Source organism: Sminthopsis crassicaudata, chromosome 6, assembly GCF_048593235.1.
Source record: "Sminthopsis crassicaudata isolate SCR6 chromosome 6, ASM4859323v1, whole genome shotgun sequence".
Classification (NCBI taxonomy): Eukaryota; Metazoa; Chordata; class Mammalia; order Dasyuromorphia; family Dasyuridae; genus Sminthopsis; species Sminthopsis crassicaudata.
This window is the reverse complement of record NC_133622.1, coordinates 180,690,499-180,703,323: the sequence shown is the minus strand read 5'-3', so window position 1 is coordinate 180,703,323 and position 12,825 is coordinate 180,690,499. Positions and strand designations below refer to the sequence as shown.

The 12,825-nt window shown below is 49.3% G+C and overlaps 1 protein-coding gene across 13 annotated transcripts in view; it reads right to left on the bottom strand.

Annotated features, from left to right (window-relative positions):
- Positions 1–793: 793 nt before the first annotated feature.
- MTUS1 (microtubule associated scaffold protein 1) overlaps positions 794–12,825 on the bottom strand; it is a 125,579-nt gene continuing 113,547 nt past the window's right edge. For all 13 annotated transcript variants that reach the window (XM_074273883.1, XM_074273884.1, XM_074273886.1 and 10 more), the window contains 7 exons: positions 12,012–12,226; positions 9,738–9,843; positions 7,881–7,954; positions 7,686–7,781; positions 5,347–5,463; positions 3,654–3,751; positions 794–3,205 (listed from right to left, as the gene is read on the bottom strand). In XM_074273883.1, coding sequence (XP_074129984.1) covers positions 2,992–3,205; positions 3,654–3,751; positions 5,347–5,463; positions 7,686–7,781; positions 7,881–7,954; positions 9,738–9,843; positions 12,012–12,226 — 920 coding nt within the window. In that variant the 3' untranslated portion in view covers positions 794–2,991. The remainder of the gene's footprint in view (positions 3,206–3,653; positions 3,752–5,346; positions 5,464–7,685; positions 7,782–7,880; positions 7,955–9,737; positions 9,844–12,011; positions 12,227–12,825) is intronic.

Sequence of the window (12,825 nt, the reverse complement as noted above, 5' to 3'; positions counted from 1 at the left end):
TGTGGGGAACTCTTGACATAACCTCACGGTTTGATAGCACTTCCTCACCGGGATCCTAGGGGTACCAGGCCCATTTTACTGATGAGAAAAGAGGCTAGAAGTGACTTGCTCCAACCACCTCATTGGTCAATGTCCAAGCAGGGATATAATCCCAGGTTACCCCAAATTCTTGCTATAGTGTCCCAGTTCACAGTATATTATTATATGGTGTGTGTTTTTTTTGTTTTTTGGTTTTTTTGCTGAGGCAATTGGGGTTAAGTGACTTGCCCAGGGTCACACAGCAAAGAAGTGTTAAGTGTCTGAGACCAGATTTGAACTCGGGTCCTCCTGATTTCAGGACTGGCCCTCTATCCACTGCACCACCTAGCTACCTCTAGTTCACAGTATATTAAAGCTGAAAGATACCTCAGAATTCATCTAACCCAACTCCTCTTGCTTATAGAAGTAGTAGAACCCTGCAAGGTGGACTTATCCAAGGTCAGAATTTGAACTCAGGATCTGATTCTAAAGCCAGCAATTGTTCCTCTGTCTGACTGCTTCCCTGACTCTATGGAAACAAAGCTGGAACATGAGCTAATCCACCCCATTGCTTCTCTAGATGAGAAAACAGATCCGCAAAGGTCACTCCCCCAGTGTCACATGTAGGATCACAGCCCTGGAGCCACAAGGGAGCCTCATCCCAAGCCCAGGAGTTATTTATTCAAGTCCTCCCAATGTCCATGCTCTGGCCACGGAGGAGTAACTTTCTATGGCTTATATTTTTGAGAATTGTAGATAACTGGCCAGCAACAAGAAAGCTAAGTCATATTTTATTTATTTTAATACACACAAACAATTCAAAATACATCAGCTCTTTCCCAAGCCCTAGCCCCCTAAATTTAGCACAATTGGAAGTTCTAAGGACCAACCAGTGTAAGGGTCCAATTCTAGCCCCTAGGACCCATCTTTCTAGGCTGCATTCAGAACATCTGGGGGAGGGGGAGGGCTGGGTTCCTAAGCCTCGAACTCCTAGGTAATAGGGCACGACAGGGGTGGAAGACAAGAATGTGGGAAGGGCATTAAGACTGGCACAGTCAGGAATGCTCAGCACTGGCTGAGTCTCAGCCCGACTCTGCCCAGCTAGTCCCCCTGCACCCCCTACAATGTAGACCCGGAAAAGTGTCTTCAAAAAGCCGTTCTTCTCCTCCTCTGCTGCTGTCTTCCACCTGACTCAAGACTGGAGCAGCACGTGTCCCCAGCCCCTAAACCCTGCAGCAGATGCCTGGCCATGGGGGCCAGAGCAGGACAGCTCCAAGGGGATGGAGAGAATTCCACCCGCACTTGGAGCCTGAAGAAATCTGGCTTTCCAACCATCCCTACAAATGGAAAGATTACACATACAACAGAACATTGGAGTTTAAACATGAGACAAAAGAAGGAATTGTTACAAATCAACATGCCTCCTGAATTTTGACTCGCCCTCTGGTGTCCAAAGTTCGTGGTGGCTGCCTGGAGGGTTCCCGGACTCACAGCTCATTGGCAACACAAACACAGATTCAAAGACAAGGAGAAGCCACAGTGTGGCTCTTCCGGTCCCCAAGTTTGCCTGGGGTGGAGAAGAAAGCTGGGGGAGCCGGGAAAGGTCTCTCATAGAAGTTAGAAAGGAACAATTGAACAAGCCAAGGGCCTCTCTGCCCTCTCTCCAGAATTTCTCTAAGACAGACCCGAAGCTGCTATTTGGGGCTCCCATCTGGCTCATCCTAGCCAACACCTCTCCTGGTATATTAGTGTCTACCCTCAAATACAGGCATATGGTTTGCCTCTTCCCAAATTTTACCAATTAACAATTTTTCCATCTGCTTCCCCAAATCAGCTAGTTCTGGACTTTGATAGTTTATAATGTTAGAGTCTAGCCTTAAGGTTTTGGGGGAAATGATTTTTGTGCCTGGAAAATAAGCTGGTTCCGGGTGAGCATATTAATTACCCTTGTCCCAGAGAAAAGGAGGTAGAAGGCTTATGTCATGGCTTTGTAAAGGAAAGGGGAACAGAGAGAAGAGAGAGGAGAAGAGAATGAAAGCGGAAGGGAGGACAAAGGAGGGAGAGAGGTAGCTCCCATCTGTGGGTGACTTTTCAGAACAAGTTAAAACAAGGAGAGGTTGGGGCTCCAGGGGTATCCCTGCCCTTTCTTCCTTCCTTGGAAGAATCACTGCAGGACCAAAGTACAAGAAGTAGGCCTTGCTTCTGAGGACCCAGGGAGACCCATTAGTGTTCCACTTCCGTCCACAGCTAGAAAAACGAATGAGAAGCCAGTGACTTGGGTTCTCTCGGGGTACGGGGGGTCATTGAAAACTACAGAAATCGCACTAGTTTCAGTTCTCACCGCTAGGCTTTCAATTTGAAGGGCCCCAATCTCCCCAGCATACAGACTCAAAGGCTACCGAGTCAGGGTCCCCGTGCTCCCAAGCAGCCTGTTCTTCTCCCTTCTCCTCAGGTCAGTTCTAACCAGAGTGGCCATGGCTAAACCGTCCACACTAGTCCTGCAGCTCTCTGTGTCCCCTCTAGAGCCAAAGGTGATGGCACCAGCAAGCCCCATGCTCACCCCACTCCCACGAGCCCACAGGAGGCCCAAAGTAAAAGTGTCTATGACAAGGAACATGAGAAAGGTTATACTCTATGTGAAGAAGCCCCTGAGCTGGTTCTCCCCCAGGCAGGGTGAGAAAGGCAGCGAACGAGACTCGTCTGGCTCGCCAAGTGCTCTGTGCATCAATGTCTCTCCCTGCGTGCCTGCGCAGGCGGCATTCCTGAAACCTTGGGGGGCTGGCGGCAGCCAGGGCCGGTCCGAGGAGCCATGCTGGTGGCTCGTGTACTCCAGTGAGCCGGGTCAGCCGCCACCCAGGTGCCCTCACAAGGCCGTCACCAGCCTGAGTCCTGCTCCCATGAATGGTGGAAGGGTCAGTCCCCTGGCCGCCAGGAAGCACTCTCAGGCAGCTGTCAGCCTGGGTTCCAGAAGGGTCATCTAGGTGAGCCTGTGGGGCTGGGGAAGGAGGCAGAATTCCTCGGGGAAGAGAAAGGCAGCACCGCAGATGGGGGGGATTTCTTGGGGCTGCACAGGTCCCCGTTGTGCAGCTTCCATAGCAGCTCCTCATTCTCCATAGACAGCCTCTTGTTGACCTTTGACTCCTTCTCCAGGGACTCTTGGAGGACCGCTTGCTCTGTAGACAGTTGCCTAAGGAATGGGGAGGGGACAAAGACAATACATGGGTGTCCCACACAAAGGTCTGACATCCAAAAGGAATGGAAAAGCTGATCTGGGCTCTATGGAAACCAAAGGAGAGAAGGAGGGAGAAGGGGAAGGGGAGGAGAAGGGGAGAAACAAGAGGAGAAGGGGAAAGGGAGACAGAAGGGGGGGCAGAGAGGAAAAGGAGGGGGAAAGGGAGGAGAGAGGGGAAGAAAAGAAGAGGGGAAAAGGGGGAGAGAAAAGGAGGGGGAGGGATGGAGAAGAGACAGGAATAAGGAAGAGAGAAGAAAAAAAGGAGAGACACAAACAGAAAAGCAGCAGCCCCAGATGATACTGACCCCATGTACACTACCCTCCCTTCCCACGTGTGATCCCTCTCATTTCTAATAGCTCAACGGGCCATGGGAGGCCCCGAGATTGAGGCCGGGCATCTTACCTGGAGATGGCCATATGTTTGTCCATCCGCGCCTTCAGCTCCTCATTCTCCTGCTGGACTCTCTTGAGCTTGTCCACCAGGGTTGTGTTGTTGTCCACCTTGACACAAAGAAGTGGTGGTCAGAGCGCATGCATTTCTTAGGCAAAGACAAACCCTGGCCCCTGCCCATCCAGAGCCTGGCACATTCAGCTAAATGCACTGCAAAGAGAACCCCACAGAGAAAAAAAAAAAAAAAAAAGCCCCTGGCCTTTGATGGAGTTAGCCAGGGAAAAGCAGAGACGGCTAGTGAGGGTCCATCCAAGTCACTGCATCTCAGCGCTAGACCAGACCTCAAATCTCACCATGGCCAAACCTGCTCTGGAACAAGAATCTTCTCCCAGATGTCCCTGATACGTGGCCCTCCCAGGAAGGGGGAGCTCACCACTTCCCAAGGCAGCCAGGCCCCTCATGGATAGCTCTAGTGCCTTCATACTCTCCTCCCCTGTCCATTCATCATCCTGGCCCACAAAGAGTTTGACAGGGACAACTTGGGGCCACCAAGTGCCCTGGACCTGTGGGCCACTGCCAGACACAGATATAATGGGTGCCCAATGCCATGCTGGCCTTCTGCTGCCTCAGTGAGGGAAGGGGTGGCCAGGCTCTGACAGCCCTCACTGCCATGCTTTCCCTAGTTCTGTATTTCCTTCCACCATATTGAGGGAGTCTCCAGCAAGGAACAGGGCTGTCCTGGACTTCCTCGAAGTTTCCTTGCACCTCTCAGAGACCTTAAGTAGGAACCTCCCCAGGAGGGCTCAGGAAGGATGCTGACAACATCTGGCTTCACACATCTGGATGCAGAGGTCCTCCCTGCTCACTTTCCCAAAGGAAGGCCTGGCCCATGGAGAGTGTGCTTCCCAATGAGGTAGAGAACAAGGACCAGACCTGAGAACCTATTGTTGTAGGGTGCCTGGGAGTCTGTAGGGAGAGGCTCAGGATGACACACCCAGAAGATGGGTCAATCAATCAGCAGGAAGACTTGACCCCAGGGCTTTCTGGGCTAAGGCAGGCTGGCTGCCTGTACCCTGCTTTCTACAGTGATCAGTGTGCTGTTGAACAGAAGGGGGAGATCATACTGGAGTTCTTGTTAGGGGGTTGTTCTGTTTTCATGATAGCCCTGCCCCAGATCTAAACCAGCCTCCTAATGATGGGGACAGCCAAGGCACCAGCTGGTGCCAGCCAGAGGCTAGCACAGCCAGGCCAGGCCCACGCCAGCTGCTGGCCTCCCCAGCCCATCCCCAACTTGTGCTGATACATGTAGTTAAATGGCTGTTTGGAGGCAGCTGTGCTCCAGGGCAGAGGCTGTTGAGCCACGGTTGTCCTGCCACAAGCCAGACAATCTGAGTGAGCCAGACCCTGTCCCAGTGGCCCGCAGTGTGGCTTGCCAAGCAGACTTAGCCCAAGCCACTTAGGACTAGCTCAAGTCCCACTCCCAGTGCCCTCATCATTCTAGTCCACAAAGAATGGGAACAGTTTGCTCCTTCCCCCATGCAAGTCCCTAGAACGCCCTCTTGGCAATGCAGGAGGAAACTAACTAGCCACGAAGTATGAGGAACTTGGCTGCCATGGTGGGTGGAAGGCAGGCCTCTCTCTGCATGCACATGCTGGGCCTTCAGGGCAAGTGGCCACATGGTGGTCTAGGGGAGGGGGCTCTCACCAGCTTCTCCATCTTGAGCAGTTTGACATCTTGCTGGTGTAGCTTCTCGTTCTTGATCTCCAGCACAGCCTTGAGGCTCTCCAGCTCTCGCTCCAGATACATGATCTGGGGGTTCTTCTGCAGAAACAAATGGAGAAAGCCCCAAGGTCAGCTTTGGTCTCCTCCCAAGATGGTGCCCTCTCTGCTCAGAACACGCTGCCATTCAGAGTGTTCGTAGCTTAGGAGCCTACCTGGTATCATGCTGAGTTTAAAGCTTGAGAAACCAAGGCACCAAGTAGTAAAGTGGTTGCCCTTGATCTCTCAGCTAGCAGGAGACAAAGCTGGCCCTCCAAGCCTAGACCTATCTCCAGGGCAGAGAGCTGCCCTGTACCTTGTGACTGCTCAGAAACAGAACTGAAACAAAGGAAGACTGAGTCAAATCAGGACATTGTTCACCACTGGGCTTTGCCTTCCCAAGTCAAGGGCAACTCCTGAACCTCAGCTCCTCTTCTGATACACAAGGGGATGGGCCTGGAGGATCTTTAAAGGTCTTTCCAGCTCAACTGGGAGCACTGGAAGTGGAGCAGGAAGGGAAGAGAACCATGAGGAGCCAATATGAACACTCCATCATTCAGGCCCCCCAGAGAGTTAGCTCAGGGGCAGCTAGGTGGCGCAGTGGATAGAGCACCAGCCCTGAAGTCAGGGGGACCTGAGTTGAAATGTAGCCTTAGATACTTAACACTTCCTAGTTGTGTGACCCTGGGCAAGTCACTTAACCCCAATTGCCTCAGCAAAAAAAAAAAAGGGGGGGGGGAGGAGAGAAAGAGTAAGCTCAAGGAAAAGCTTGTCTGATTTGTACTTCCAAAAAGCTAAAAGAGACCTTGGAATCATTAGGGAACTACAAGGCACAATGAGAAGAGAGCTGGTCCGAGGACCTGGGTTCAAATCCTGGCTTGACTATTTGTAATCTGTAATTTTTCTCTCTGATCAGAAAATGACAAGGGTTGAACAAAACATCTTGAATTTCATTCCAGCTCTGGGTCAGTGATTCTCTGGTTCATTCTCAGTGAGGAGGAGATGTCACAGAGGTGACATGGATGCACGGCCACATGGGCAGCTAAATATGGGGAGTAGGATTCGTATTCTCTGCACATTTAATCTAGCATCTTTTCCATTAGGTCACACTGCCTGTATTCCAGCTGTCACCTTCACCCTTACATAGCGTCTCCCCTCTGCGCTCTCTCATATTTCTAATCCATCCTTTGTCTGCTGCCAGAATGAGCTTCTTTATAGACTGGTCTGCTTGGGTTATTCTTGTGCTCAAAACTCTTCTATAGCTCCCTAGTCCGCACCAGGCCAAGATTTATCTAAGTAACTCTGACTTGGCTTTCAACATTGTTGCTTTTCTAGTCCCCTTCCTGTTGCTCTCCTCCATACACACTTTATGCTAAATTGAACTATTACCCATACCCACTTCTCCAGCTCTGCATCTCTGTTCCGATAGTTCCTTTTTGGGGATGCCATTCCCGCCTTTCTCTCAGCGGCTATTTATTCGTTCTCTAAATCACACTACAGTGCCTCTTTTTTTTTGCAGGAAGCCCCTGATGGGGACCCTTCACAGCACTGTTCTTTCATTCCAACTTGTTACTTTGTATTTTACTCATTGGTACTTTTGTCAGTCCCCTCAAAGTACCATAAAAGCAAGGGGGCCTAACTGAAACCTTGTATCTCTCCTTCAATCTTGAGCAAGGGAGCTTTGCACACAGTAGGTGCTGAGGTGAATTTTTTTCAGTCACATTTTAAGAGTTGCTTTTCCAAGCCCAACACTGGTCTGCTCTGCTCATTTCTACTCTCCTCCAATCCTGAGCATGGGGGCTTTGCACACTGTAGGTGCACACAGTAGGTGCTGAATACCGAGATGAATTTTTGGGGGTCACTTTTTAAGAGTAGCTTTTCCAAGCCTGACACTGGTCTGCTCTGCTCATTTCTACTCTCCTCCAATCCTTAGTGTGGGAACTTTGCACACAGTAGGTACACACTATAGGTGTACACAGTAGGTGTACACAGTAGGTGCCCACAGTAGATGTACACAGTAGGTGCCCGAGTGTCGAGATGAATTTTTTTTAGGTCACTCTTTAAGAGTAGCTTTTCCAAGCCTGACATTTTTTTGTTTGTTCTGCTCATTTCTAGTTTCATATCAGAGTCATCCCCAAAGCCACTGTAGAAAGGTCTCCCCCCAAATGCATCCCTAAAGCTGATGTAGACACATCTCTAAAGCTACACCCAGACACATCCTCAAAGCCACTGGAGCTAGGCTTTCCCCTCCATTCCCCGCTCCCAGAGGGGCTGTCATCACCTACCTGGTTGGCCTTCTCTCTGGAAGCTGCTTTCTGCTCCTCCAATTTAAGCTTCTCATTCAGAGCATCATTTTTACTCTTTAGATCATGGATTTCTTTCTACAAACAAGACAGAGACAACATAAGACACTCGAGGTAGAAAAGTAGACATGAAATGAGTGAGCCATCGATCTGGCACTACTCTGGGGAAATACTCACCTCTAGTGACTCGTGTTTCTCTGAGAATAACTCCTCCAGAGACTTCTTCTCTAGGTCATGACACTCCTTGATTTCTGAAAAAAGGAAATACTTCTGAGGCCAGAGACCCATCTGGGAGAACAAATCTCGAGATGACCCACATTTACACTCTTTAGGGGCTCCTCCGGCCCTAAGCCAGGGCTTTCCAGACTGCCTGGGGCCTTGAGCACTTGTAGCTTGGAGACTATATGATTGATGTGAGTCCTCAGTGGGACCCCAGGGAAGCTGAGGCAAATGAAGTCTGTGCTTACAGTTGGTGAATCTGACCCCCACAAAACTCCATGGTAATAACCAGCTGGGTTAAAGACCCTGTGAGCATTTTTTCCCAGCTTGGGAAAAGAGGAAGCTAATATGAGATCAGGACTGGACAGTGGGTTAGACTTCATTTCTATTAGAAGGGACAAACTTCATGAGTACGACTTTCTACTTCATCTGTGGAGAATACCGGCCCTGACTGTGGGGGCTTTGGGGTGGGAAGCCTTCCCCAGCTCCTCTTAAATCCAGTGTCTTCCCTCTCTTAATCTGTCCCATTTTTCCTGAACAAGGCTTATTTCTATGTAGTTGTTTGAATGTTGTCTCTCCCGCTGGACTGTAAGCTCCTTGAGGCCAGGTACTGTCTTTTGTCTCTTTTTGTGTCTCTAATGCTTAGCACAGTGCCTGGCACATTGTAAGGGCTGTTTATTTCCCAACAATCTAGAATGAGAAAGCTCTTCAGCACTGAGTCCATCCCTCCATAGACAGGCTGGAACTCCCGCTGGCCAACGTTTCCAATAGAAACCCCTGTTGTTTCACAACTCCACATGTGGCTCATAACGCTACCTTCCCATTTGGCCAAAAAGTTCTGCTTAGGGATGGAAAACTGGACCTGACTAGAAGACAGACTGATAGTAAGTCAATATCCTAGCCCTTTGTCCCCCAATCCAAACCACCCATCCTGGGAGCCTTGATGGTCAAGAGAAACGCATCTCCATTTACAAAGTCCTGCTCACATGCCCATCTACTCAGGCTCAGGTTCATAAGAATGCTCCCTCTTCAATTACAAGAATTATACTGACAATAACTAGCATTTATATCTTGCTTTAAGGTTTGTGAAATGCTTTAAATATATCATTTGAGCCTCACAACAATCCTAGGAGGTAGGTGCTATTATTATCCCCATTTTACTGATGGAGATAATATTTATTGCGGTATAAAGAAGTTATGTGGCTTGTCTAAAGTCACATAGCTAATAAGAGTCTGAAGATGGATTTGAATTCAGGTCTTCTTGACAGCAAGTCAAGCATGTTCTCCACTGTCCCAAGGACCAGTCTCAAAGTGTCTGTAAAATTCAGTTTAAGAGTATGGCACATCCAAAGCAATCCCAATAGACTTTGAACAGGAAATGCCATCTGAATCCAGAAAAAGAGCTAAGAAGACTGAATGTAAATTAACACATGCTGGGTTCACTTTTTTTTCTGTGTTTTTTTAATCTCCCATGGTTTTTCCCTTTTGCTCTGATTTTTCTCTCCCAACATGAATAATAAAGCAATATGTATTAAAAAAAAAAGAAAAAGCTATTATTATTTTTTTTTAAAGTATGGCACAAATGGGTTTCTAGGTCATTCTAAGTCCAGCGCTCTGCCTCCCAGGCCAGCCCTGAAGAGAATCCTCCTTACCAGGGGAAGGACAGCATTAGTGGATGATCACATTATGAGGAGGATCCTGGAGGGAAGCTAAGGAAGGCAGCAGATAAGTGAGTTCTCAGGAGGTTTCTTGCTGAGCTAGCAGTTGATGCTGGCCCATCATTGGCCGTTTGTGGGAAGGTGAGAGCATTCTTACCTGTGAGGGAGGCTTCGTATGCTTTCTTCAGCAAATCGACTTGCTCCGAATGGCTGGACTCAACTTCTAACTTGAAAGCTTCATGGGCAGCATTTAGGTCATCAACCTGCAAGGGAAAGCCCTGTCCATTAGACTCAAACAGCCGGGGTACTCCATGTGAAATTAAAGCTAGAGGGTCACCCTCTAAGGAGCACACAGCCAGCTGTGGCCTGTCCTGGGCTCAGTCTCAGGTCAGCCTGGCTGGGGGGAAGTGGCTTCTCACCAGATTATGGACCGCTAGGACCAGAAGGTTTTCATCCACAGAAAATCACTAAGATTCTCTAGGAAGGGGTGTTGACATATTAAGATAAAGGGCCCCAGCTTGTCTGGAATGCTTAGAAACAATCTTAAAGGAAGGAGTCTTGGGGTGGGGAGCAGCTCTCTCTGGCAGCACCAGAGAGGAATTGGAGATGGGGGCGGAGAGGGAAGGGGAAGTGTGAACCTTAGATTTCTCTTAAAACCAGAGGTTTGGAGTGAATTTAATTTCAGTTGCTAATAAAACCAATTAAACTTAATAACTAGGGTTTTTTTTAATGACCAATATATAACTATCTGGAACTCAGCTAATCCCTTGAGCTGTGTCCCCTTTTGTAATCTCAATTCTTTTATCATTGTCATTATGTGTGTTGTGCACATATGTACAAAAGGGTATATGTGTATTAATGTGTATACACACACAATGTGTATACAGACCTTCTGATCCTGCTTGACTGACAATGTGCCTATTGTGTGCCAGGCCCTATGCCAGGCACTTGGCATCCCACTTAGCCTCAGTTCCACTTCTATGAAACGAGACAGCTTGTTTGTCCCTCATTTGTCCTCCTCCCCCCAAGCCCTGCTCCATCTGGGCATGGGATACTAGGGTGATGCTCAGTCCTCTAAGCCAAGGGCAACAGAGTGCAGGATGGGAGCTCAGTCTGTCTGTGGCCCCAGGACCTCTGGCTGAGTTCTCATTCACAGATGGGCCATTAACCACTAGAGGTGGCAGCTGGACTAGAGCACAGTCTTAGTTAAGCAATTAGGGAGGTTAGCTGGGGCAGCATGAGACTTTGGCAGACCTAAGAAACAGTTGTGTTCAAAGGACTGTCAGTGACATGGAAGAAGTGTTCAACATATTCTGCTTGACCCCAGAGGCAGAACCAGGAGGCATGAGTGGGAGCTGTCTGGAAGCCAAACTGGGCTTGGGCTAGGCAAGACTTCCTCTCAAGGGGAGCTGTCTAAGGGTGGGATGAGCTGCTGTGAGAGGCGGTGGATCCTTCCCTATCAGAGATCATCCACATGGAGGCTGACCAAGAACTGCATGGATGCTGTACTTTCTGCCTGCCTTAGTCCCTTTGGAAATCTGGCTTTCCTCAAGGCTCAGTTCAAAGATCACCTCCTCCAAGAGGCTAGTCCCAAGTTCCCCAGCTGTTAACGCTCACCCCATCCAACCCACCTGTGACCATGGCCTATTGTCCCAGTGGAAGATTAAGTTGGAGACTGTGTGTTCTAGGATACAGAATGCCAGTATCTGGCACCAGAGGACCCAAATTCAAATCCCAGGTCTTCAATGTACTACCTGAATGAATCTGGATAAGTCCCACTTGGTCTCAAGGGACCAGTTTCCTCATCTATACAATTTCCAGAGTCCCTTCTAGGGCATGATCCTTACCCCTTGTCCATGATCCCTAAGTGTTGCTTTGTATTTCTATCCTTAGGGCTTGACCCTTAATAAATTCTTATTGATTAGTGAATTGAACCCTTTCAGGCCTTCCACCCATCGCCACAAACAATTCAGTTCACCGAGGACACTGCATACAGAAACTCCAGCCACAAATGGAAGCCTTGGGGTATGATAGGTCTTGGAATTAGGAGACCCAGTTGTCTTCTTCTCTTTGAGCCCATTTCTTCAATTGTCAAATGCACACATGCCCATGGCTTCCTTGTATACCCTCCCCGGCTCTACAAATGGCACTGAATGGACAGCGACAATATTTCCCATTAGAACTTGTTGGCCATCATGGCAGGCCTAGGGCTTTGTAATATCAATCATAGTGACAAGCTATACATTTACACTGTGTTAAGATTGAAAAAACACATTCCTCCTAGTAGCCCATTTGCCAGGCAAAACTGAGGTTCAGAGGACTGGCCCAAAGATTAGTCAGAATGGCAGTTCTGATCAGACTCCCACAGCCAATGCCTTACCAGGCCATCTCAGGGTCCCAGCCTACCTGGGCCTCCCACTGAGCCACTGACCTGACTCTGCAGCTGGGCTTGGTACTTCTGCACTTCCTGCACACACACGCTCTGCAGCCTCTCACACTCGCCCGTGTAGTGCTCCTTCAGCTGGCTCTCCAGCTCTGCCAGATCCACTTGGTGCTGCTGGTTGAGCTTGTCCACGAAGGCCTGGCACGCAGTCTGCAGCTCATTCCGGGCCTTTTCTAATTTCTCACAAGCGGCAGAAGCTGTGACTATATTGCAGCATTGCAGGAGGGACAGGAGACACAACAAGAAAGAGTCCTCACTTTACCAGTCTATGAGAGGCCCTTTTATTGGACTCCCAGGGACTTGCCTAACCCAGAGAGGCAAGGCTGAACCAGCAGGCTAGCCCCTGGGTGAGGGACGCTTGGACCAGGCTGCGATCTGTGGACTAAATTCAAGGAAACTCCCTGACAACCAATGTGATCCCAGAAGGGAGTGAGCTCCCTGTTCTGGGAAGTCTCCAAACAGAGGCTGCATAAGCACTCAGGGATGTGCAAGTGCTGAGGCCCCTTCCAATCCAAGATTCTGGGACTGCTGCACCAATCTCAGAGCTGGTGTGGGGCCATCCCAGGGGCTGTCTTGTACATGAGCGGGGACTCTGCTGGAAGTCTGGGGCCAAGTGCTCATCTCGTCTCTGCAAGGAGGCAGGCTCTCCTCCCAGCCGCTCGCTCCAGTTGGGGGTTTTCTGTTCCTAAGGGACTTAGGACTTAGACCTACCTCTGCAATTTCTGTCCTTGGTCTCTTGTTCTGAATTCAGGTTTAAACAAAGTGGGGCTAATCATTCATCCACGGAAGAATCCTTTAAGCA